Source organism: Etheostoma cragini, chromosome 20 (assembly GCF_013103735.1).
Source record: "Etheostoma cragini isolate CJK2018 chromosome 20, CSU_Ecrag_1.0, whole genome shotgun sequence".
NCBI classification, from domain to species: Eukaryota; Metazoa; Chordata; class Actinopteri; order Perciformes; family Percidae; genus Etheostoma; species Etheostoma cragini.
Genome location: NC_048426.1, coordinates 8461954 through 8488005, shown reverse-complemented (window position 1 = coordinate 8488005; position 26052 = coordinate 8461954). Strand labels below are relative to the sequence as shown.

Below are 26052 nucleotides of genomic sequence, written 5' to 3'. Positions count from 1 at the left end.
TCACACCCCTAATAGATACATGAATGAAATAAAAAAATAATAATAAAATATACAGATCAGTTTATTTTGATGTTCTAATAGACTAAAGAGGGCAATAGGCAGAAAGGTTTTTGTTGACCCATAAATATATATATATATTTGACAAAACTAAGCATGTTTCAGTCTATAGTTTTTTGTTGTATAATAACTTGCGAACATATTTTCATCCAATCATAACTCCTTGTGTGTGCCTCTTGTGCAGGCGTTCATGCTTCTCTGCGACCTGCTGATGATCTTCAGTCATCAGCTGGTCTCTGGCGGCAGGGAGGGCCTCCAGCCGCTGGTCTTCAACCCCGACAGCACTCTGCAGAACGAGCTGCTCAACTTCGTCCTGGACCACGTCTTCATCGACCAGGATGATGAGAGTCAGAGCATGGGTGAGAGCTTCTTACCTGGCGCTCTGTTTTTCAGTTTTTTTTTTTAGTTGAGTTCAGTTTATTTTGATCACATAGATACACATCACATACATAACATAAATTGTAAAATAAACAATGGGTCGCCAAGGTGTAGGTTGAAACATTATTACACCTACAACAATTTTGTTCTTAGGTCCCTCAGCATCTAATCAATCATATTATATGAATTATTTATTTCTGTATATTATATACATATTGCATATTATTACACATAATACATGCAGAAGATATGAAACAAAACAGAATAACAAAAGAAAATGTATAACCCATTCAACCCATTCATATAGACATTCATATATACATTGTCATACATGCCTCACTTTTATATTTGTTTAGCATCTTCTGTTTTAAAATGTATTTATTTTTAATCTTTGTAGCGTGTTACACATTTTCATTTCCTCATTTAAAAGATTCCACACTTTGACTCCTTTTGCCGAAATAGATCTTTGTTTTACATTATTTCTATTCTTTATCTTTGTGAACATGCACTTTCCCCTTTGTTCATACTTGCTCTCTGTAATCCGAAACAGCTTCTGGATACAGTCTGGAACCATCCTTTGTTTGACTTCATACATAATTTGCATTGTTTTGGGCTCCACCAAGTCTCTAAATTTAAGTGTGTATGCGTTTTGTGTCCAGGCACAAAGTTTTAGGAATTACATAAAAATGAGTTAAGCTTGAAGATAGTTTGAAGAATAAACATGTTGCCCCTATTCATTTACTTTCCATTTTTCCTCCTCTCTTCCCCTTCTGTCTTCCTCTAGAGGGAGACGAGGAAGACGAGGCCAACAAGATCGAGGCGCTGCACAAAAGGAGGAATCTACTCGCGGCTTTCTGCAAACTCATCATCTACGACATCGTAGACATGCCCGCTGCTGCCGACATCTTCAAACACTACATGAAGGTGACTGTTCCTTTTTTTATTTAAACAAAGTACTCTACAAGTGATCTAAGTTGGGAAGTCAAATTTTCTTTACTTTCTTGTTTTGGTTAGAATTTTTAGTAAAAATCTGCAGCTGTCAGATAAATTGTACTAAACTGTCATTATTCATGTGTTTTAACTGTTTTGTTTCTCTGCCTCAGTATTATAATGATTATGGCGACATCATCAAGGAGACCCTAAGTAAAACCAGACAGACGGACAAGATTCTCTGTGCCAAGACGCTCATCCTCAGTCTGCAGCAGGTGAGACATTGGTGAAGACAATAATACAGGCCACATGCACAGGTCCGGGGCTTGAGTGCATTCTTTAAGTTACGAGCGCTCAGGTGTGCAAGCCCACAAACACAACGTGTGTGTGTGTGCGTGTGTGTGTTGCAGCTGTTCAACGAGCTGCTGCAGGACCAGGGGCCCAACTTGGACCGAACGTCGTCTCACGTCAGCGGCATCAAGGAGCTGGCCCGCCGCTTCGCCCTCACCTTCGGCCTGGATCAGATCAAGACCAGGGAGGCTGTCGCCACACTGCACAAGTAAGACCATTGGTGCTCTGGTCTCTAGGGGCAACAGACTTGGCTGTAATCAGTCATGGAGGAAGTTAAGAATGCGCTAACTGAGGTTAAAATTAGTTTAATCAAAGATCCTCTATACTCAAGCAGCCCCAATGGTATTAGACGGTACACATTGCTTTATTAGATATCTTCACAGCTACAAGTCATATTTAGCTTAGATTAGTTTTAGTTTTGTTAGGGAGTTCACGAGTGTTAGTTGACATAAGCTTTGCCAGATTTTGTGTGAGTTTGGTCCTGAGACAGAAACAGGTCTCCTGACGTGTCCGTCTTAAAAACTTCCTTTTTTATGTCATTTTTGGTGTTAAGTCTAAGTCTAAAATACAGACTTTACCAGAATAAATGGGAAATTATAAAAAAGGACTATTCTCTATTTCTTGTTTTACACTTTTCTTGTTTTTCTCACTCTTACTCTCTCTTTGTCTACTTTTTACACCCCTCTCTCTCTCTCTCTCTCTCTCTCTCTCTCTCTCTCTCTCTCTCTCTCTCTCTCTCAGGGATGGCATAGAGTTTGCATTTAAATACCAGAATCCTCGAGGACCAGAGTTTCCTCCTATCAACCTAGCCTTCCTGGAGGTTCTGAGTGAATTTTCCTCCAAACTAATCCGCCAAGACAAAAAGACAGTGTAAGTACTCCCTTCTGTCTTTATTTTCTTTCTTTTCCTACTGTCACTTAAAACATGTATGACTCAATTTCAAAATAAATGAACTATGCAAAAGAAAAAAAACGCTGCATGTCTGCTCAGGCACTCGTACCTGGAGAAGTTCATGTCGGAGTCGATGTCAGAGCGTCGGGAGGACGTGTGGCTGCCACTGATCTCGTACAGGAACAGCCTGCTGACGGGTGGAGACGAGGACCACATGTCTGTCACATCGGGCTCCAGCAGCAAGGCCGGCTCCGTACGCAGCAAGAAGGGACGGCCGCCGCTACACAAGAAACGCATCGAGGGTGAGGACGGAGACAAAGGCACAGACACAGATTCGGGTTACCTGGTTTACTCTGAGACATGTTCATGATTATCTGCTGTAGTGTTACGGACACTGTGAACTCTCTCTGATTGACAGACAGACAGACAGGTTACTGTGCAACAGCAGCAAGTTACATACAGAAAAAACAAGAAATATACAATATATATATATATATATATATATATATATATATATATATATATATATATACACACACACACACACACACACACACACACACACACACACACACACACACACACACACAATAAATAAGATTTAAAAAATAACATAAAATACCAGAACACCTACAGAAAAATATACAAATATAAAACCTATGGACATAGTATGTGTAACAAAATAAAATATGTCTACAATTGTGTATTATATAATACTGTGTGTTCCTTTTCAGAAGAGAGTAGTGTTGAGGGCTTGTGGATGTTGCGTAATGACACTCTTCAGACACCGGGAGCGCTGCAGACTCCTCAGCTCACCTCAACAGTCCTCCGAGAGAACAGACCAGCAGAACACATGCCCGACCCGGACTCGGAGCCCGGATCAGAGAACGACTACGTACACAAGTGAGTGTACACACATTAACGTGGAATTCTTTGTCAATTACCTTTTTCTCTGTAGTTCATTCGTCACAGCTGTTTCTTTTTGTTTTTTTTCATAATTTAAAGATTGATAAGATTGTTAGCATATTCTGTCCACTGCGGAGGAGGGTCTGGTTAGTCCACACAGTAAAGGAGGAAAAAGTGCTCTGGTTTATTGGCATTTTGTTAAACCAATCGCAATCGTCTTGGTCGTCACTAAGTGCCAGACAGAGCTGCGGTACCGCGGCAAAATCCACTCGGGAAGGAACTTGTTTCGGTGAAACGTGTACTTTCAACGGTTGTTTCAGTCATGCAACAGAAAACTCTGATTGGACAAATAGTGTAACTAGCAGTCTGGACTTACCCTGCAGAGATCTGAGGAGCAGTTATCCATAGTCCTCAGCAATCCACCGGATGTGACCGAAAAGAAGGACATCCTGGAAGTGGAATGTCGTGTATTTACTGTAGACTGTTACTGAAGTAACACGGCCTCTTTCTAATAGCAGGGCAGTCATATCAAAGTGGAGGATGTTGACGGTGTGTTTGTCTCCAGCCCTCAGATGCAGATGTCGTGGCTCGGCCAGCAGAAGATGGAGGAGGTGAACAGGAAGGATCGGACGGGCATGAACTACATCAAGGCACGCAGCAATCAGGGCGTCCGGCAGACTGTGTAAGTGCCGACCCGGCTTCATACCTTCATACCTTGTTTCCGGTCTGTCCTCTGTTAAAAAAGAGAGCCACTACCAGTAAGAACAAGAGGATAAACGGATGGATATGCTGCTTCTTTTCCACCGTCTTAATTTTAATGACATTTCCCATCAGACGTGGGTTGATGGAGGATGACGCTGAGCCCATCTTTGAGGACGTGATGATGTCATCGCGGGGCCAGCTGGAAGACATGAACGAGGAGTTTGAAGACACTATGGTGATCGACCTGGTCAGTAACGGAACTTTATCTCACCGCAATTGTGAAATGCAACAGAATATAAAAAGAATAATAAAGATCCTCAAAAAGTCTTAATTCACTATTTTTCTTTTAAATGAATTGGCTTCATTTTTGTCCTTCCCAGCCGCCATCGAGGAACAGACGTGAAAGAGCAGAATTAAGACCAGACTTCTTTGACTCTGCAGCCATGATTGAGGACGAGTCGGTGAGTACTGAAACGATCAGCCAATTTACACAAATGAATCGACGTCTATTTTTTTTAAAGCAAAACGTAAAATATTCCTGGCTTCTTACCTCTAAAATGTAAGCATTTGGTGTTTTTAATTTGACCATCTATGACCATCTATCCTTAAACAAAACCAACTATTTTAAGATGCAATTTTGTGCTCTGGGAAAAAATTTCACTTAAACATGCACAATGAAAATAATGGTTAGTAGCAGCCCTATGTGAAAATCAGTAATCTCAAATTACAATAGGTCACAGTTTATGAAACTAGACCTTTTTTCCCATCAGCCACTATGTGTACAATGTGACCTTTTCAACACTGGCGCACCCTAGTGGTAATTATAAAAAAAGCCACCGTGGCATAGAGCCATGTATACTGCTTATTACTGCAGGGTTCCAGCTGAGAAGTTTTCTGTTTTGGATTGTCTAACAGTCGCTCTCCTCTCCATTCTTCCAGGGTTTCAGCATGCCCATGTTCTAATCTGGGAAGAGGCAAAGATCCCGATCAGGATCCACATTAGGAGTAAACAGAAGGGGGGAGGGGGGTGGCGGGAGGGGGGTGATTTGAGACATCTAACCCAGATAACCTGCCAATCAAACTCTTAAGAAGAAAGGGGAAAAAAACATTGTTGAAGTACTTTTCTCTCTCTATATGACATGATGGAAGGATTATTGTCAAGTGGATCTACTGATGGATCCCTCATTGGCTGGATCTCACCTAGGAGTTTGGAACGAGGATTGGCTCTGTTGTTTCAGGCGGGCCGCAGGGTCCAGAATATCCTGCAAAATCTAGTCCGGATTATTCAAGAGATTCGTCTTGCTCCAAATCTTCCTCCTCCACCTCCACCTCCACCTCATTTCCATTCGGTTGGTTTAGCTCTTGTTGGTGGTAGCTCTAATGGCGCTCCGGCTAAGTAACCTACTGCCAGGCCGACGAGTACCTACAGTTTTTACGGTTCCCTGTTACACAGATGTACAGTTGTTTGGTTCCGCTCCCGTTTCAGCAGCACAGAGCAGCGTAACACTCTGTACAGCCCCCTCCCCCGTCTCCTTCTTTTGGTGTCGCACTTTGATCCGCCTGGTTAAATCTAACATGGAGGGGATCTCAATACTAAGTGTTCTATATCTTTGCTCTTATTAGCACCCACTAACGCCTCTCCCCTCTCTGTTCACCATCTGAGTCCGTGCTGGTGCTGGTGTGTGATGTGCGTGCGTGCTTGCGTGTGTGTGTGCGTGCGTGTAAAGTTGTGGTGATGATGGTTGAGGCACATGCACACTGAGGTCAACACCTGAAGACCTGGCGGAACTGGTGTAACTGTGTTGTGTGTGTGATGTGAAAGCAAAAGCAAAACCGCCCCCCCCCCCCTTGAATTACGGCTTTTTGAAGTTAAAAAGTTAAAAAAAAAAAAAAAAAGACAATAAACATATTTTGAATTCTGTAGCTTTAGTACTAAAGTTTTAAATCGAGCGTGTTTTTGTTGTTGTCTGTTTGTACAGCTTTTTCTTGAATATGTATCTTGTTTGTTGCCAAATTGTGGCCTACATACTTACAGTATATTCCAGCCCCTTCCCCTACACCTGTAACCCGTATCCAACGGTTACCAAGCTCAGATTGTTGCTGTGGGATACCTGTTTTTAAGCGCTGTTTGGTCTGATTGTAACCGTTTCACAGTTTAGTATTACAGCAGGTTATCTGTTAGGTTTCTTCATTTTACAGTTCCAATCACCCGACTTCAGTGTTAACTGATCCAAGAAGTTTTAAGATTTGTTGTTCTCATTGTTCAAATCCAGTGCAGTGATGGATTTCTATGTCTAACAGATTTGTTTGAATGTGTTTTTGAATGTTTTCAGCCATATCGTCGTTCACCACCGTCGGTTAATCAATCATTCACCTTTCCTTGGCTGGCTTGGCAGTCCTCCTTGTAAATATCAGACAATTGGATCTTTTCTGCAGTGCAGTTGACATCGGTTGCCCTTAAATGCTCTAAAAACCTGTTTTTTTTCTTCTTTTCTTTCTGTGAACCCAAATTCTTTTTAATAAAATAAAATCTGTAATCGATTTATGGACCAGTGTTTGTGTGCGCGCCTTTGTTTTACGTCAGCAGTGTTCAAAACAAACTGTAGTGGACTGTAACTGTGCTGTGATAATCAAATGATTAAGTGTATTTCCAAACTATTTTGAAATATATTTTTATTCATTTTAACATTTCACTACCAAATTTGGGTATACCTTCAATTATTGCTTTTATCCTTAAAACATACTGTGGGGGAAAAAATCATACATATAAAAAACACTGCAACATGATTACAGAAACTCCGGCATTGCTAAAAGTAAAGAAAACGCATGGTATTGAGTCCATTTATTTTACAAATGGCAGAGCCTGCCAGAGAAAGGCACAGTTCCAGGTTGTAAGGATGACTTCTCTTTACCTTAACGTAGGACACCAAACACAGGGAGTGTGTCTGAAAGCACAAACTACTATACACAGCAGAAACCTCAACGACTAAATACAGTACATTCACAACATTGGAAACACTGTCCATGGCAACAGACTATGATCTTAGTTGGTAGTTTTATCAGAGATGTGTAATCTGCCCTTTCAGATACAATTCAGTTCTCAAAATGTCAAATCCTACCCAAAAAGTGACCAATATGGCCATTACTGACTTGACAATTTACCTTCATCGTGGTGACCAATATTATTACGTTTAGGTACTGTAAAATGTCATGGGCTTTAGTTGTGTGATTTTCCCACCAACATTTTGCACATCAATGCTACGGTTGTAAAGACACACGTGCTGATTTTGTTTACAGAGCAGTATTATCCCCCGAATCCTAATGTTAATGTTTTCACAGTTTATAGTTTAAAACATAATCAGTGAGCTGGAAGGGAACTTTGGGGCTGCTATTAAGCACTGACAAAATCAGGGAGTGTCTCTTTATGTGCTGCTTTCAGTGGAGTGGAAAATGACAAGAAAACAAACATGTGCTTGGCAGTGTCCAAGTTGTCGTCACGGGATACCACTTCAGTTACATTTTGGACTTAAAGTCAATATGAGGAAAATCCCTGGGCGCGAGCCGTTAGGTGGTGTTAATGTGGAAACAGTTTGGGTGTGTTTCACAGAGGAATGTTGGCGTGTTTCTTCCAGGGGTTTATCTGCTTCTTGCTGGCCAGGACCTCCAGATCTCTGCAGATTTTCTTGCGAGTGGTCGACGGCTCGATTATGTCATCCACAAAACCTAAAGCAAACACTTGTCGGGTCAGAACCAAGTGTACTACCCATGATATCAGTGTATATGATAAAGAAGTGAGAAAGTTTACCTCGGACAGCAGCTGGGAAGGGGTTGGCGAACTTCTCCACGTACTCGGCCTCCGCCTCCGCCTGGTTCTCCTTTCCTCTGAAAATAATCTGAACAGCACCCTGAGAAAGAAGGAAACACACCATGCACACTGTCAAATAAAACGACAGAAAGAGAGACAAACAGAAGGGAATTAGTGTGTTTGTTTGTACCTTGGCGCCCATGACAGCAACCTCAGCTGTGGGCCAGGCGTAGTTCACGTCTCCTCTCAAGTGTTTGGAGCTCATCACGTCATAGGCTCCTCCGTAAGCCTGGGATACACACACATTGAATCAGATGGCTTATATCAAAGCACAGTGCTCATCCTCATTTAGTTCACACACACCTTTCTGGTGATGATGGTTATTTTCGGGACGGTGGCCTCTGCAAAGGCATACAGCAGTTTGGCTCCGTGTCTGATGATGCCTCCATACTCCTGAGCCGTACCTGTTGGCCGTTATAAGTGCATGGTCAGATGTGACTAGCTGCATTTTAATGCAACAAGGAATTTCTGCTTACATGTAAAGTAAGCTAGTTTTGCCACAGCAAAACTTGTTACTGTGGTGTGTTTATTTTTAACATTAATGTATCTTCAAGCTTCTAATGTCTTTTGCCTGAGCTGATAGTACATCTTTTCCTGCTTTTGTGCGTTGATTGACAAAAACACTCTGCTAATTGTGTTTTTCATAGCAGCAGAGAGACTCCGAAGAGAATTGTTGGTGAATATCCTAACCTGATTAAGATGTAAACTAGAGTATGGCCACTCTGCACTGTGAGATGTTTTAAAAAATACCTGGCAGGAAGCCCGGCACATCCACAAAGGTGATAATGGGAATATTGAAGGCATCGCAGAAGCGTACAAAGCGGGCTCCTTTCACTGAGGAGTTGATGTCCAAACAACCTGATAAACAAGACAGAAATTAGATTAGATTATTTCCCAATGAATAATGTCTTTGCTCCCATGCCATGTTCTTTTTGGGACTTGGTTCATTTGTGTATATAATTTAAAAAGAGAAAATGTGAAATGCAAATGATCTTATCTGTATACTTTTTGATTGACCCTCTTACATTTGGCCTTTCAATTATTTCACTTACCAGAAGCCACTTTGGGCTGGTTACCCACAATGCCTACAGTGCGTCCATTCATGCGGGCAAATCCCACCACAATGTTTTTGGCGTAGTTGGGCATGATCTCAAAGAAGTCGCTCTCATCCACTATCTGAACAGATGTTTGTAAAAAGGAGACTTTTACTTCTTTCAGGAAGGAAATGAGACGTGGTTGCACAAATTAAGAGTGTGTGCGCACATACTGTTTTAACGATGTCCAACATGTCATAGGCTTTAGTTGTCTCAAACGGGACGATGGTGTCCAATGAGTGTACCAGACGTTCGCTGGAAAAAAGGGACCAGATATCAGACGGGAGTTGGAATAGAAACAAATGTTCTCCCATTATTATTTGGTGATTGGTTATCCTGTAAAGTGGAGTTTAAGGTGATTGGTTACCTGCTGTCGTGGCACTCCCTAATGGGGGCGGGATCCTTATTGCTTAGCGGCAGGAAATTGAAGAACTCTCGCATGTTGAGCAAGGCTTCGACGTCATTCTCAAAGGCATGGTGAGCCACTCCTGAGCACAAGACACGAGACATCTTTTAGACCCCCAAAGAGACAATATTTCAACTTGGAGCACCAATTTCAGATGAGTGATTGCACAGTTTGTATGTTGATGTGACGAGTAATTCTGGATCAGCTTTAAGGCACACAAGATACTGCTGAAGACAGCCAGTGGATCCTACAACAGCACTCTCAACTCCTCCACAAAGAAAAAAACTGAACAAAGTGATGAAAGCTTTTACACGCAAACTAACCAGACACGGTGGTGTGTGTTTTGGCTCCACCGAGCTCCTCTTGAGTCACGTCTTCGTTGGTGACAGACTTCACAACGTCAGGTCCTGTGATGAACAGGTATGATGTGTCCTACACACACACACACACACACACACACACACACACACACACACACACACACACACACACACACACACACACACACACACACACACACACACACACACACACACACACACACACACACACACTTAGGCTAAAGTGACAATGCAGTCTTTGAAACAGGACAGCATCATTAATTGTGTATTTATTCACTATTTGCTAACATCAGTAGAACGCTGACACTTTAGAACTGTCTGCTTTGGCTAAAAAGCAATACAATGTTGATTATTACTAATTAGAATTCAATAAAATGGATTGGTGTTTTAGCTGTGGTGGTGCAGCTCCCTACCTTCACCATGAAGGTGAAATCTGTCAGGGCGGGGGAGTAGACGGCTCCTCCTGCACAGGGACCCATGATCAGCGAGATCTGAGGGACGACTCCTGAAGCCAATACGTTCCTCTGAAAAAGCAGAATATTTTGTTTGGACTTCCCTCCCCACTTATAGTGTCCAAAAACCATATACCTCCAAGCCATGTGAATTTCAAAATGCTAACATTAGGAATATCTTAACGGATCTTAAAGCTTGATAAGTCTGATGTTGGGTGTCATTATTTCAGTCAATAAGCATAGACCAGCAAAGGCTCTTTATGAAGTAACCATACCAGGAATATATCTGCATATCCAGCCAGAGACTCCACTCCTTCCTGGATCCGTGCTCCTCCGGAGTCGTTCAAACCGATGACCGGAGCTCCAACTGTCATGGCCTGGTCCATAATCTGAGCAAAGAACATTTAAACGTTGTACATCCAAATCTGTATTTTATTTTATTTTTATTTTTTTAAGATCTGAGCGCAGACGAGAAGATAAACTCAAACATGCGTTGACACCTCACTATCTCAGTTAGGTTTACCTTACAGATCTTCTGTGCATGAGCTCCAGACAGACTGCCACCAAACACTGTGAAGTCCTGAAGAAAACCAAAAGATGGCAAGATGGAAAGACTATTGTACCAGTGAAACCAAGCCGCTGTGTACTGCCACAATGTAGGATTCTTACAGTATAATTACAAATTGTACCTGACTGAATACATAAACCAGCCTGCCATTGATCCTGCCTCTGCCTGTCACAACGCTGTCACCTGGGAACTACGACAGAGAGAGAGAGATTATGACAATAACTTTTTCAAACCCCGGAGGATGAGACAGTCTCTTGTTTCCATTGGATAAAGCATGATGTTGTGGAGTTTTGGCTTGCATGCGAGCTCTTACCTTGTTCCTATCCTGCTCCATGCCAAAGTCGGAGCAGCGATGTTCCACAAACATGTCCGACTCCACAAAGGACTCGGGGTCCAGCAGAAGCTCCACCCGCTCCCTGGCCGTCAGCTTACCCTGCAACAGATACCATTAAGTTACTACACGTTAGCTGAAAAACCTCTTTGGTAGCGCGTTACAATGATATAAACCATGACACAATACAAATACGTAGCCAAAATATATCATTAAGAAGACCTGCTTTATTGAAATATCAGATATTTGTTTGTCAGGTATTTCATTTGCATGATAAGCCAAACAGAAACATTTGATATCTCATACCTACAGAGGATTTTTTTATAAACATTACTTTGTTCGGTATACTGACTACATCCATATTATTCACTGAGCAAAACAGAGTAACATTATAACTATTACATTATGCCAACATGTCAGGGCTAATGATAAATAGTTTTTAATAAATATATTTTATTAATCCTGCAAGGGTAAATTACATACAATTTACACTCTAAATAGATACCCTAAATGGAGAGATGTTAGAGTGAGGGGGTTGCACAAGGAAAGGCACCCCGAGCAATTGGGGGTTTGATGCCTTGCTCAAGAGCACCTTGGCAGTGCCCGGGAGGTGAACTGGCACCACCACTCTCCCTAATCCCTACTGATTGAGCTACTGCCACCCCAAATATCATATTTCAATTTCACCACCCATAGTAAATCACATTTCAAGTTGTCTATTTTTTGTTCGTCACTGGGGACACTGGAATTGTCCGAATGCGCCTTTAATAAACCACTGGAGATGTTTAGGATTTGTTACCAAATAGGCCTACACCTGCAAACTATTGTAGAACTTCTACCTGAAGTTAGAGCAGAGCTATAAGTACTTTGTTCAAGAAGGTTTACCAAGATGGAGCATTGCATAGGGCGTGAAGGGCAACTGAGGGTTAACTCTGGCAAGGTAAGAAAGATTTTAAAAGGTAAACACTGCAGCAACCATTGACTTTGAGTCTTTGTACGAGTACGAGACTGTCCCACCTCAACCACTCCAGCTGTCGGGCATTTAAAGCTTTATGTCGTTTGAAAAAAAAAAAAGCACACCTGCTTGCATAATGTAGGCTAACATTGAAACAATAAAGTCAGTGATAGCTGACTCTACCTTTTTGTGTTGTGCATCTATTCTCATCTGACCTCCGCCGGCTAGCGCCGACGTCCGTTTCTTGTCAATCCTTTCCTTAACGGACAGGTGGCTGACAGAATACCAGCGGCTGTCCCGTTGCAGGTTCGTCGGTAGCACTGCAGCAGCGACTGCGCCATGTTTTACTTGCCCCAAACTCCTGAAAGACGTCCTAAACGACGTCCTAAAACCGTTTAACAGTCCAAAGCTGCTTCGGGACACACTGAGAGCCGCCATCATTGCCTTGCGTGTTCTCGGGTGACATCGGGCAAGGAAATGAAAGATAGTGATATGAGCCAATAGTAAATGGGGGTGAGCTGTCACAGCCAATAACAAAGAAGGAATGCGTACAAGGGTGGATAGGCGGGACCTGGAAGGATCGGGTTTTCCTGTAGTTCATCGTAGCCTGTAGCCTGTAAGTCAAGGTTTTGGGATTTGAATGCCCTGACTTTGGCTTTACCAGGTAGACCCTATGGGTAGATGTTACCGTCAGTTTGCTTTCTGTCTATGTTTCGCTGCTTGGCCATCTTGCCACTGGCATTCATTAACTATAGATTGTTAAAAATAGGTTATAGTCCTTAACACCAAACATTGCCCTAACTCTATACGAAATACAGTAGTTTGTTGGGGACCCGGTGGGGCTGCCTATATATGTGTGTGTGTGTGTGTGTGTGTGTTTTTTATGTCTGATGTATCTGTTTTTGTGTTTATATTTAGGCACTCATATACATGTTTCACTGTAGAACCGTATTTTATACAGTCCATGTTAGACGTCTTAATTATGAATTAAACAGACATAGGTCAGTAGGCTATGCAGAACAAAAAGTGTAACCAATGAGACCATTTTTTCTAACTTACCGTAATTAAAATACAATTGAATCCATTTAAATATTGGAATAAAGAACAGCATTATTGTCTGGGAGACAACTAAATGTATCTAGAATTAGTTGGGTTAAACCTAATTTACCAGTTTGTGCTTTAATGGGAACAAGTGTTGTGCCAAATACAAGATTGACAATGTTAATGTATTATATGCCTGACAGCATTTTCAGTTTTTGGCGGATTTCATTCATCTGGATTTTCAAAGATGCTGTGGTTGCAGGACCAGTTTGTTGTTTTTCATTTCAGAAATTTTGAGTTTCCAAAGCATGAGCTTGAAGGTTCAGTCTTGGCCTCTGAAGTAAGTGGACCTTTCAGCTAATTGAATGCCTATTGCTAGAATTATTTTGGGCTATAGCATAATGAAACATGAATGCTGCCACAGCATTCATATTTTACAAACTATTACTTTTCCAAACTTTTTGTTTAAAAAAGTGATTATTGAAAGAGACAATTCAGTGAACAACAACAAACAGAAATGGTGGTGCAAATACGTCAAGCCTATTTTTGCACTTTATGACATTTTCTCTATATAGCAAACCGCCTTCACTTGCAACTGGATCTTCACCGGTAACGTTTTTGTGGTCGATTGGGTTGTTAGGAGACATGCAACATCATTTGAGGTTTCAACCATCAGCTGCAGTCCTCTGATATGATTCAGTTGAATTACAATTTAAAAGATTTAGGCTACATAACACAAATTGGAACTGGGTATGCCGTAAGCCACATTCTTTTCCTAGGATGGTGGAGGAAGGGGGCGGCATGAACCGCCCTAGCACTCGTTGCCTATTCTGGTGGGATTGGTTAGATTTAGGCAAGAGTAGAGGAATTGGTTAGGTTTAGGGCAGAGCCTCTGGGTTAGGTTACAGGTTAAGCCAATCAGAGGCAGAGTAGGGCGGGATATGCCTTCGCCATCCTAGGAGAAATGAGCTCGTCTATTGGTAACCAGGGTAACTGGGAGAAGTCTCGCGCGATAATTATGCATGTCGAGAGGGGTTGATGCGAGGAAAAGTGGAAAATCGAATGATTGATACATTTGTAAAACGACTAGTTAGCTATGTTTCGGTCGCTGCTCGCCAAGTATTATAGCAAAACGTATCAGAATCTCAGAATTTCAATTTATAGCTTACATTTCCCTCCTACGCGGGTAGCATAACGGCCCTAGGGGGGTAGTAATCCGGTTGAATTTTCGCTAGCTAATTTGGCTAGCCATGCTAACGCAAGCTGGTTAGCTTTGTTTACATCGAGTGCGCGCCTGGGATATGTTAGCTAATTGCTAACCAAACAAATGTGTGCTCTTAGGAGCAGGTTTTTGTGCAATTAAGCATCGACGTGGACACAGCGTTGGATTGTAAATGTGGTCTATGGCTAACATCGATCATCTCTCGTGTAAAACGTTTAGCTGATGTCGTGAGTTAGCGCTAGCTACATAATGCTAACCTTTTAAACATGGGTCATTGGATTCACTGCTAGCTGTTATGCAGCGTTAGGGAGAATGTGAGTAATTATAAACTAGGGTCTAATAGGTCCTAATTAACTTAAATTGTGATCTGAAAGGCCTCGTTGGTGAATAGTCACTACTACGAACCAGTGATGCTAACTTTAGCTAGCCGCCTGCCGAGCTAACGTTGTGCGCGTTCAGCTAGTGATGCCCGCTTCAGCATGTCCGTTGTCTGTTATTGTGTCTATTATTAATGAATGTGCCTGCATTGAAACAGTGGAGTGACTGATTGTTGCTCCATCAGGCCAGTTCATATTTCCTCCATCCACCCTGAGATCTGGCTAGCCTTAGCTCCGTCGCAGCGAGTGGCTGGATTTTTTTTTCCCGGGCCGTGTTTCCCTGAGGCTGCGGAGTACACCGCTATGAACCCCGTTAATGCAACCGCTCTGTACGTGTCCGCCAGCCGGGCCGTCCTGCAGTGTGACCCGCGGCAGCCTCACACTTTCGCAGAGATGTACACGCTACTGCCCTTCTTCCGCCAGTCCCTTGCATGCCTCGTCTGTGGTAAGCATCCTGAAAATATCATTGAATAATAGCAATGCATTTCACTCGCTCTAGTGTTGTTTGGGGTCACCTTACGGCAATATAGCAAAATAGATTCAGGTTACTAATATAATTGGTGTTTTATAACCTTAACTTAGATATTCATATTGACTGAAGTGTTCGTGGGCATACGTGGGCTCGCAGCTGTTGACACGATTTCTCGTGCTCACAACCGTGGTCTCCTTAGCAACCGAGGCTGAGCCCCAGTCATCTGTCTTCTTGTCAAGACAGATGACTCCCGTGTTGAGTCTGCTGCAGAGCCATGTGTTTCCTATTTATGCTTTATTTCCTCGCTCCGCTAAACTAGTGGAATATCAACACTGGCACTGTTTGCATTTAGAAATGTGAAATATTGACACAATCATATATGACAATATTTCTGGTCTTTGCCCATTATGTAATGGTGGTTTTTTTGCATGATTATGTGTCCTTTCCTCCAATATTTAACCAGAACCACAAGTTAGGTGATGTACACAGTAAAAATCATTACCTTGAATGTAACGATAACGCAGGTTGTACCCTTTATTTCAATAAACAGACAGATACATTCCGTGGGGGAGAGATTTAAGCTATAGAAACAATTAAAATCCTAGATTAGTCACACAATATTGATATTGCATTCATTAATTTCCCTGATCATGACATGCATCATTTGGTACTGAAACAGGCAGGTGATAAATTGATTAATTCATTTACATAAAAGGATTCAATATCTGTTTTGGACTGTTGATCAGACAAAACAAGCTATTTGAAAAAGTCACATTGGGCTCTGGGAAATTGTGATAAGCATTTCCCATTGTTTTCTATGGTTTTACAGCCCAAATGGTTAATTGAGAAAAAAATTGGCACACGAATCAATTCAAATGGAAATTACAACCGTTTCTATCGAGGCATGACGGTGGATGAAAATGACTAGTCCCCCTGGTTTGTTTTGCCCTAGTTGCTGCACATAAAGTCGATACGTGCATGGATTAACCGGTCCCTCTTGTTTTTGTCTCAGGTAAACTGCTCCAGAATCCCATTTCCCCAGCACATGCAGAGTGTCAGCATTATGTCTGCTTGGCCTGTAAAGGCCAGAAAATGCAGATAAGGCCTTCCTGCAGCCGCTGTAAAGACTATTCCTGCTTCCAGGAAAACAAACAGCTCTCCTTGCTGGTGCAGTGCTACAGGAAGCTCTGCCTCTATGTCACTCATTCGCCGTTGCTGCAGTCGATCAGCAGCCATATGGGAGGGTCTCCAGAGGTTCTAGCCATGCTAGAGGAGGTGCTAATGTCACACAAAGAGGAGATAGAGACAGATGACCCAAGCCTGGCACAGGAAGATGTGAATCCATCAGCCCCTGAGTCCCTTACCCCCACAGAGGCACCCAGGAGCATAGCACAACATTTTGGGCCCTCTAGAATGACATTTTCAATGGGCCCCTCCCCGGAGCCACCACTTCCTCCTGCCGAGCTCTCAGCTGTACCCCAGAGCTCGTCCTCTGACCCTCCCCGTTCTAATGGACCACAGGAATGCAATGGAGAAGTGCTTGAGGACCTGGATCCCTCTTCTCCTGAGCTGGAAGTATGCGAGCTGGTAGAGGAGCAGCCCCAGACAGGCCTGTCTGTGTCCAATACTGGTTGTGGTGGTCTGGAACTGAGTCTGACCACTGGACATCTAGCCCCAATTCCAGGCACTGTGTGCTCACTCAGGGATGGGGAATCTAGCAGCAGGGAGCTGGAAGAGGGGGAGGTGTTGCTCCTCAGTGTGGAGGAGGTGTTACAGACTTTGGATCCCCTTCAGCCTGGTCGAGATTCTCCTCATACACAGCCAGATTGCATGCACACTCACACACACATTACATCGGACAGAGCACACGCTCAAATGTACATACAGCTGGACGCAGCTCACAACTACACACAGATTCAAACAGACAGGACTAACACAGGGGCATGTGATGGTACTCACATGCACACATCCTCCTTCAATGCTCCTCCAACCACCAAGCCCCCGCCAGTTCGCCTTAAACGTAAACGTTCTCGTTCAGAGAGTGACAGGGAAAAGGTGAAACCCCTCCCTATTGCCTCCATCCTACAGGGCCCCTCTTTACATGTACCCACTCCAAACCCCTCTCAGACACTGTACATGCAACCACCTACACCTTCCTTAAGTGTACCAGCACACACATACTCGTTTCTTCCCAATGGAGTGCCCCCCAAGCCCAGTCGCCCTGTGCCAAACCACAATAAAGGTGCCAGGAAGCATGTTGATTCGGGCCCCAAGAAGCCCCATGCGAAGGCCCGCAGTGGTGGAGGCTCCAAGATCAAGGATGGAAGCAAAGAGCAGCGGTTGATGTCAGGCTGCCTTGTGCCCCCAGCGCCTATAAGGCCTCCATATAAGAAGCCAGTGGAGAAGAAGGGCTGTAAGTGTGGCAGGGCCACCCAGAATCCATCTGTGCTGACCTGCAGGGGGCAGCGCTGTCCCTGCTACTCCAACCGCAAGGTGAGAATAATTTGTGGATTCAGCTTCTTCTTTTCTTTTTTTTTTTGCATTGCCGGTTAAATTTGTCTATTTAATCAGCACTGGTATGATTATGTGATTGTGTGTTTTATTTAGTGTAAGTGTACAATATTCTTTGATTAAAAAAAAATTTTTAATTGGAAGAGTAGTTACTGCCAAGATCACAACTAACGGGAATTTAAATAAACACTGTCAATTCTAAGATTATGGTTGTACTAATTAGCTAGTCAAAGCTTTCATATAAGGTAAAGATGTCTTTGCACTTTATTTTCAATGCAGCATTGCCATGATTGGTTTAACATGTAATGGTTTGAAGCAAGCAATGGCAGTAGTAAATCTAAGAATCCTAATCTCTAAACAAAAACTTCCACGTGTGCTGCCTGTGGTCTGGAAACCAGGCGCAATAATGCCACTGTGGTTACAAATTCAATTAAACCACGTTTTTTAAGAATGTATTAAAAATGCTCAGTCATCATTGAGTAAATGCACTGCCATGCTGCTCTTATTCATCCTTGCTACATTATCAAAGATAGTTGGGGTTAGATTAGTACATATGCGGCTTTTAATGTGATATCGGTGCGATGCAAATCAACTTCTGTTCCTTGACTATGTCTTGTCATCTCTCTCAGGCATGCTTGGATTGTATCTGTCGAGGTTGCCAGAACTCCTACATGGCCAACGGTGAGAAGAAGCTCGAGGCTTTCGCCGTGCCAGAGAAAGCCTTGGAGCAGACGCGGCTCACACTTGGCATCAATCTCACCAGCATCACTGCAGCCGCGGCCCTCCGCAACCCGGCAACCACCAGCATCCGCGCTAACACCCTCCTCAATGTCGCCACAGCAACGGGTACCCCTGTGACCACAGCCTTCCTGTCCCCCAGCCCCTTGCAAGAGCCCAGTTATGAGGACAGCCTGGAGCTGCTGATTGGATGAGAGGCTGGGACTCCAAATACAGACAGCTCGAGGCTGATTGAATGTGACAGCTGATCGTTGTGTCTGTCAGACAACCTGTACCTCCCCCCTCCCAGAGGGGAGGCAATCCAAGGCAGCTATGGGTCTGTCCTGTTCTGTAACCTGCTCTTCTTCTGTGTTGGAAAATGCTGAGTAGTAAGACTAGCATGGGTGTGCCAAAGCCTCCTGTATTGTGCCTGTGTGGCGGTGTGTATTGTCGCCTGTTTGTAGTTAAACACCTATACTCTGTTCCAAGGCTGTTCTGTGCTCCAGAGGTGCTTTTTGTTCATAGACCACAGACATACTGTAAGAGGCAATAGGAACCCATACAAGGTTTTTTGTTTGTTATTGTGTGCGCACCATTATAGATTTCAGTGCGTGTCAATGTGTGATTATTGGTGCATAATAATAACAAAAACGGCATCGTCATATCTCAGTCCCCTGTTGCAGCATTTTCCATGTTTGAGTATTACTCCATGTATGTTAAATGCTTAATTGGTATCAGGACGGCCCTTACTAATCCTTTACCCTGTATGTGTTCACACCTTGATTGAGAATGACACTTGTGACTAATCTAAAGAGAAATTAAGTCCCACACAAGACTCTATGCCTTTTCTATCTCATTAACTCACTCAATCCAAGTACTGTCGGCTGATAATGAATTTGTCTTAATGAACTTGACTGATGCAGGCGTTGTACAGGCAGCAAGATAATGTCAAAGCACTTGGCTGGCTTCAAGGTTTCTCTGCGTGTATGAGTGAGTGTGTATGTGTCTGCTGATATTTACTGCAATGTCAGTGGGGAGGCGGATGGTGGATTGTAAGCACTTAGTCTGATTGATTGGCCAAATTACAACAAAGACCATTCTTGGTTACCATAGCAATAGGCGCACCAACAAAGAGCCTCACAGCTCTCGTGCACACACAGTTGTTTACAGTATTGCCATTTACATAGACTATAGCTGACTGTCTTCTAAAATATTACACCGTTATGGATTGATTATGGGATTCTACATGACTGTGCGTGTTAGATAAATTGAAGCCATAGATTGTCATTAAGAAGACAAAATATCCTCTGCGTGTGCATTTTTTTCCCCTCAGTTGTAGTGTCCTGACTCATTTGAGAGCAACTCAGAAACTATTTTTGATACCACGTGCTTGAGATTTGGTACCACTGTCTTTTTTTTGTTTTTTGGTTAAAGCACCTTGAAGCCCTCCTATAACTTGAGAGGCTGCGTATTGTCTGTGTTTGTGTTTACTGTCTCAGCTGTAACTACAACATGTTTTTGTCAGTCGAGTCATGGTGACCAAAAAGAGACTGAAGGGGAGAACGGGAGGCTGACCAAACACCTTGGTTCTCAACTCATAGACCAGGAAGTAGCAGGTGGATTACAGTATGATCCGCAAATATGATCTATCTTCCTGTGTGTGTGCGTGTGTGTGTGTGTGTGTGTGTGTGTGTGTGTCTACGTTTCAAAATGTATTTTGTTGGGCATTACTTGAACACCGATTAGTTTTTGGTATGTTTTTCTTTTGTAAAAACTCTTGTTTGAGGAGTGATTCTTATTATTGCTGAAACATTCACTGCCACAATATGGAAACATGTAATACAACATGAATTAAATGATAGTTTTTTACTTTTTCAGTGATCTGTCTTTTTGTGTGGAGGTGATATTTGATTCAAGTTTCCATGTGCAGACAACGTTTTAACCACGAACAACCATGAACTCAGCATTTTGGATGACGATTTGTTTTTGAGGCTAATAAGCTCTCTTGCACAAGCTCGGAAGAATCTAGAAAATGGTTTATGTCAAGAAGATGAAGACTTACAGTTTGTCTTTTATTCTGTAAATTATCATTTCCCATTCAATGAAGAGTAGGCCAGAAAAACTAAAGAAAATAGACCAGTACAAGACGCTCAATTTACTCCAACTCCATTATACTGATTATCCAACTAAAATATTTTTCAAATGCCTAGAAAACAAAATTAAGACCTTATTACTATACAATATGTATAGCAACCATTCGTAAATAAATGTATCCGGCCCTAAAAAAAACTATTGCTATCCTTTGCATATAGAAGTGTAAATGTGTCAGAAACCCATTTAATACTCGGCCAGTGCTTCTCTTTAAGGCCGCAGGACATCATAATCTGTGTCGCACCACACATTCATTCAAAACATCATACAAAGAGGAAATTGAACCACAAATACTGTAAACAAAACGGAAACCACTCATAATACTGAACAAAGTTTTGTCTTGTGGCATTTTTCAGAAAACACCAGTTAAGCGTCATGTGTCCTTTCCTGGGGATGACAACACCACTGGTGGACCTGCAGGCAAAACAGCTTCCTCTGTTCTCAATAGAAGCCATTCACACAAGAAAGCACTATCTGTTGCATCTATTGTACTTCTCCAAATAACATGTACTCTGAAAGCAGCCCATACTCCCAAGTTTGCTCTGTTGTGTGGTATATCCGGTTTACTAGCCATAAAAACAGAAATAATAACCTGTCAGGTTTAACTGTCTCTGCTGGAGTAAATACACAGCAAATGGCTCTTCGTCGTTACCATTTAACCACTGAGAGTCGGCCACTGCAGCTCTGGTGGATCAGCTCCGTGGTTTGAAGACGTCCCTTGCACTCCCTGGAGTTCTTCTCCAGTCCCGACCCCCAGACAGCTGTTCATATTATCGAGCAAACCCCTGCCATTTGGGTTCACGTCTGATGTCTATATCAAGTCATCCAAAGTCCCGGGCTCTTTATTCCGATTTTCTCTCTCTCTCTCTCATTAGCCCACAAGGAAGGCCCCAAAGTAGCTTGCCCTCCCGTCCATCTCCATGGCGCTGGCATTGCTAACGGTGAGGAAGAGGCGGTCAGCCGGCTGCAGAAAGGCAGTACCGGCCTGATGCAGGGAGAAGAGACCAGGCTCCTGACCCCGAGGCCAGCAGGTGCTCCGGGACGATTTCATCAGCAGGATGGGCACCGCGTAGGAACTCATCTGAGGGCCAGAACACAAAAACATTACTCTTCACAAGAACTACTATATGTTATATTAGCATATAGAATTGATTCATAAACATCTTACTGATACCATCTGAAATGAATAGCTTCATTTATTGCTTGTGGTGCATTCGAGGACACTGACATTTGAGGTTTGAGAGTTGACTTTATTACCAACAATAACTATGTACTTAATTTGTTTGACTTTGTCCACCTGGATATTATGTTCATAATATATAGCCAACTTCTATTTGGGAGCGCTATTTTATTCTGTAGTCCTAACCACTGAGTAGCGAGTGACAAATCCGTCCTGCTGATGGCCGATTTTCCGTCGACAAAGAACATGCAGTAGCAGTTGCTCAGAGCTCTTGTTGTTTTTCATGTCGATTGATTGACATTGTTGCAGAAAACCTAACCTTCTTGTAGATATACTGGACGAGCTCTGCTCCTTCCTCCTTTGCGTCCCCTGTCTCCCCATCTGTCTCCTCCGTGGAGGACAGTCTGAAGTAGGTCTGACCATAGATGTAGTAGAGGCCTGCTCTGGGCACCAGCAGCTCTCCTCCCCTCAGCTCCATGTTCTGCAGGAAGGACAGACCTCTGTGGCCCTCCCACGCTTCGATTCGCTCCCCAAGGTACCCCCTGCTGCTCCGTGGGCCTGCAACAGCACCACACCACACAAGAGTTAAGGCCTTTCACTACGATGCAAGATCCTTTGAGGTTTACAAAGTAGAGTGTTAATGGGTATAACCAGTCACTGCTATTCAGATAAGAACAAAAAGTTAAATACACTCTGTGTGTGTAAATCATGCTAACATACCAGTGTTCTTAAAGTAAACAACCAGACATTTAAATGGAGGCTAGTGTATATTTTTTATTAAGGGGATAGATCGCTATATTCTATATTTTCTCATTATCAAGAAATCCCATGAAAATACCAAAAGCAACATTGTGTTAGTACCTTTTAGTACTTTTGCCTTCTCCGCTCTTTCAGCATATTTCTTTCCCATTACAGACATAAATCATGATTAAATACTTTCACGAAAGAAACAAAAGCCGACTCCTCAAACAGGAGTAAATAGTCCATCTGTTGGAGACTATTTTCAGCTGCAGATTAATGTTAATGAGTATTTACAGCAGCCTTACTTATGAAAAATAAACTACAGTGCCCAGGTTTATTGTAGCCAAGTAACATTTGCAGTAGTGTGGCCCATTTATGTTTTTATTAATAGTTTTTGGAACAACAATGGAGCTGAAATAAATAACATTTACTACACCAAGGTTTTTTTTCATGGGATTTATTTAAAATAAGAAAAAGATAGACTATTACCAGGCTTTTCCTTTAAAGCCAAAATGTGTAGAATTAAAAATGATTTTAATTTGGCAATGCCAGACGCCAATAACACTAATCATACAAATATGAACATTGCATTAGGTAAGGACTACTTATTTCTAAAGATACTGTTAATGTTTGTTGAAATATCTGGACAAAGAGTAATTGGGACGTTGCAACTCTCTGACCGGTCACAACAACTTGGACGAGGATAAAGCAGCTGCACGTGTGCAGGTCTGGACAAACGTGAGAGCAGTCTGGGAAGCCCTGAAGCACATTCCTCACCTCAGGCCCAGGAGACGTGTGGGGGAGGCCACACCATCCTCACAGGTGTGTGAGCATTGGGAATGTGTGTCACTAAAAATCCCAAGTCCTGTGTCACTTATGCTTTCCAGGACTCTACTTGGTTTGCCTACTGGATATTTGACTCCTGTACTAGCATCGAGGATCCTCACCGTCTGCTGTTGGAGGCCCTGTGGACGAGATGACACCGGTCACATGTGCAGCAACTTTAGGAAGAGGGACCCCTCGAACCCCGGGGCTCAGGAAAGGCAGCACTCCCGTCAGCTTATCTGGGAAACCACATGCCAATTAAAAAAAAAAAACAACACACAGGACATTTTTTGTTGAAAAAAAGACATCTCCTATTAGTGGTATCTGATAGTGAATGAAGTCATTGTTCTCACTTCTCATAGCGGTGGATATCTCCTTCTGGAATCTGTCAGCCATCGTCTGAAAGAGAAAACACCCAGAGAGACAGAAAGGAAAGGAGATGGGGAAAAGAGAGAGTGAATGGGTGGTAAGTTAAAGTACTTGACCTCTTCAGCTATTATGTCATCGGGGGTATCTTTGGATCTAAATTAACATTCAGTAATTAACCATGGACCTTGTTGTTGGCCCCATAAATCATACAGTCCTCCCTGTAGGTCAACAAATATGTCATCTGTTGCCTTGTAATAGCAGCAGCATTGCCCTTTGGAGGAGTCAGTGTAATATAGAAGTGATGTGGAGTTTCCCAGTTCTAACAGTGGTGTCTGAGGAACTGCAATTAATATAGAAAAAAAAGAAATAGGTGTTTATAATAAAAAAAGAAAAAAAAAAAGCCCTGTGGATAGAACTTGTATTGTGTGGACGATACTGTGAAAAGTGGTCACTGGTGTCTTAAATAATATAAAAACAACTTTCTCGCAAATACAATTTTGTTATCCGGCCACACAAATTAAAGTGAGATTTAAAAAAATAATAACAATTGAAATAATGCAAAACCTTCTCTATGTGGTAGTGGAGCTGTTGCGTGACTTGCCAACAGGGGTCGCTCTTCTTGTCCTGCGCTGAATCTTCGACCACGGCGTGCGGACTTGCGTTAATCAGACAGGACACGCTACTGCGGGAGAAACTCTCCTGCATCTGTCAACGTAAAAGATGCAAAAAAAAATAACACGATTACAACGACAATTAAATTGTTAAGTATCATCTCGATTGCACTTGATTGTAGGCTAATAATTTTTTTCTTTTCTTTCTACAACTCATATTTAAGACTCCAACACAAGCAAACACAAATGTTCATGTTTCCTTTGCTTTCAACAATATGGTGCAAACACATAATCGTTGTATTAAAAAAAAAAACATTTTCAATACATATTTCTTGACAGAGTTGTATCGTCCCTTGGTTATTAAGACAAATGCACAATAGGCCTTTTGGCACAGGTGGATGCCAATTGTAGTGCAATAACAGGTCACAGGTGTGTATGGGGTGAGGTGGGCGTTGCTACTGGGACTCACCCAATCAGAGCTCAGAACCGGATCCATCAGCTTTTTCATAATGTCTGCTCACATCTGAAAATATGTTGTTTTTGGGTGTCACAACCCCTGAGTCCTAACTAGTCTCATTTCCTGCCATTGTTTTCTGCCATCTACACTCCCAACTTTCTCCTCTCTTATAGTCCAGCTTTAAAAAAAATTATTTATTTATTTTTAACTCATATCACTAAATACACTTCTCTAAAATATCAAAGCTGCATGTTTAATTCTTGAAGTAACAGGTAACAGTAACAGTAATAGAATATTCAAATTGATAACCACTCATGGCCTGATGAGATTTTCCTAGACCTTCCTTAAACTGTTCTACTATGGTCTACTTATTAATGTCTAGGGTATAAACAGTGAGCTCACGGTGGTAGATTTATGTCACTTTAGTTGTATGGAGACTTTTAAAGTGATCTCAATGTTATGGTTCCCCTGTAAAAGTAATGGTAGACTAATCACTTTGAAAAAAATAGTGTCAAATCTCGCATTTCCACTTTAAGATGGCTGTGACTTAGATGTTATTGTCATGTGTTAGATTAAGGTGGGAGGACAAGCGCCTATCTTACCGTGCTCAGGACCTTGTTGAAGTACAGGAAACTGAGGGCAACCGCGGTGGTCTGCACGAGGACTGCTGTGAGCAGGATGAGCCCCAGACTCTGGAGAGACACAGAGACGGCCATGTCCCAGCCCGGCGTGAGTATGACTCCCAGATAAGTTCCGAGGAGCAAGAAAACACTTCCAGCAGCGAGGACAAGTCAGATCAAGCTCTGCCGCATTTCTGCTCTGAAGGCAGGGGAGGGAGGAGGAAGGAGGGAGGGAGTGAGGGAGGATAACAACAGCCTCAATATGTCACTGTTATTAGGTAGAAATTATGATTTGCACATGCATCTTCATGACGCCTTCAAGTGCTGTCGGAAATGTGGGAACTTTGAGCTGAGAGCACATGTAACCTACAACCCAAACGAGACAGTGATATGGACTTTCTATTCTTTAAATGCTCATGCAACTTCATGACGTCTTTAAGTGCTGTCGGAAATGTGGTGACTTTAGGTTGAGAGCACCACCTGAGGACAGCCCATTTGGACCGTTAAATGCTTCTTGAAATAGAATAGAAA

The 26052-nt window shown here is 42.6% G+C and overlaps 4 protein-coding genes across 7 annotated transcripts in view; 2 read left to right on the top strand and 2 right to left on the bottom strand.

Annotated features, from left to right (window-relative positions):
• The window catches only part of stag1a (stromal antigen 1a), a 43880-nt gene extending 37124 nt beyond the window's left edge, over positions 1–6756 (top strand). For 3 of the 4 annotated variants that reach the window (XM_034857846.1, XM_034857847.1, XM_034857848.1), the window contains exons 22-32: positions 242–416; positions 1220–1359; positions 1539–1640; positions 1776–1924; positions 2458–2586; positions 2707–2909; positions 3342–3510; positions 4079–4195; positions 4348–4462; positions 4596–4676; positions 5155–5178. In XM_034857846.1, coding sequence (XP_034713737.1) covers positions 242–416; positions 1220–1359; positions 1539–1640; positions 1776–1924; positions 2458–2586; positions 2707–2909; positions 3342–3510; positions 4079–4195; positions 4348–4462; positions 4596–4676; positions 5155–5178 — 1404 coding nt within the window. Of the gene's footprint in view, positions 1–241; positions 417–1219; positions 1360–1538; positions 1641–1775; positions 1925–2457; positions 2587–2706; positions 2910–3341; positions 3511–4078; positions 4196–4347; positions 4463–4595; positions 4677–5154 lie in introns of all 4 variants that reach the window. The other variant, XM_034857845.1, reaches the window with a different exon arrangement.
• A 286-nt stretch (positions 6757–7042) lies between these two features.
• pccb (propionyl-CoA carboxylase subunit beta) lies at positions 7043–12713 on the bottom strand. Its single transcript, XM_034857849.1, has 15 exons — positions 12411–12713; positions 11255–11374; positions 11063–11131; positions 10897–10953; positions 10649–10762; positions 10335–10445; positions 9904–10012; positions 9542–9662; positions 9348–9429; positions 9133–9256; positions 8831–8938; positions 8384–8484; positions 8211–8309; positions 8021–8120; positions 7043–7938 (listed from the first exon to the last, which is right to left on the bottom strand). The coding sequence occupies exons 1-15, from the start codon at positions 12666–12668 to the stop codon at positions 7817–7819; spliced, it is 1695 nt and encodes a 564-aa protein (XP_034713740.1). The 5' UTR covers positions 12669–12713; the 3' UTR covers positions 7043–7816.
• Positions 12714–14258: 1545 nt separating this feature from the next.
• Positions 14259–20136, top strand: msl2a (MSL complex subunit 2a). Its single transcript, XM_034858395.1, has 4 exons — positions 14259–15312; positions 16352–16713; positions 16783–17832; positions 18480–20136. The coding sequence occupies exons 1-4, from the start codon at positions 15171–15173 to the stop codon at positions 18780–18782; spliced, it is 1857 nt and encodes a 618-aa protein (XP_034714286.1). The 5' UTR covers positions 14259–15170; the 3' UTR covers positions 18783–20136.
• Positions 20137–20324: 188 nt separating this feature from the next.
• Positions 20325–25784, bottom strand: LOC117935845 (tumor necrosis factor ligand superfamily member 10-like). Its single transcript, XM_034858397.1, has 6 exons — positions 25504–25784; positions 24398–24538; positions 23818–23863; positions 23587–23703; positions 22218–22456; positions 20325–21799 (listed from the first exon to the last, which is right to left on the bottom strand). The coding sequence occupies exons 1-6, from the start codon at positions 25615–25617 to the stop codon at positions 21590–21592; spliced, it is 867 nt and encodes a 288-aa protein (XP_034714288.1). The 5' UTR covers positions 25618–25784; the 3' UTR covers positions 20325–21589.
• Positions 25785–26052: the final 268 nt, after the last annotated feature.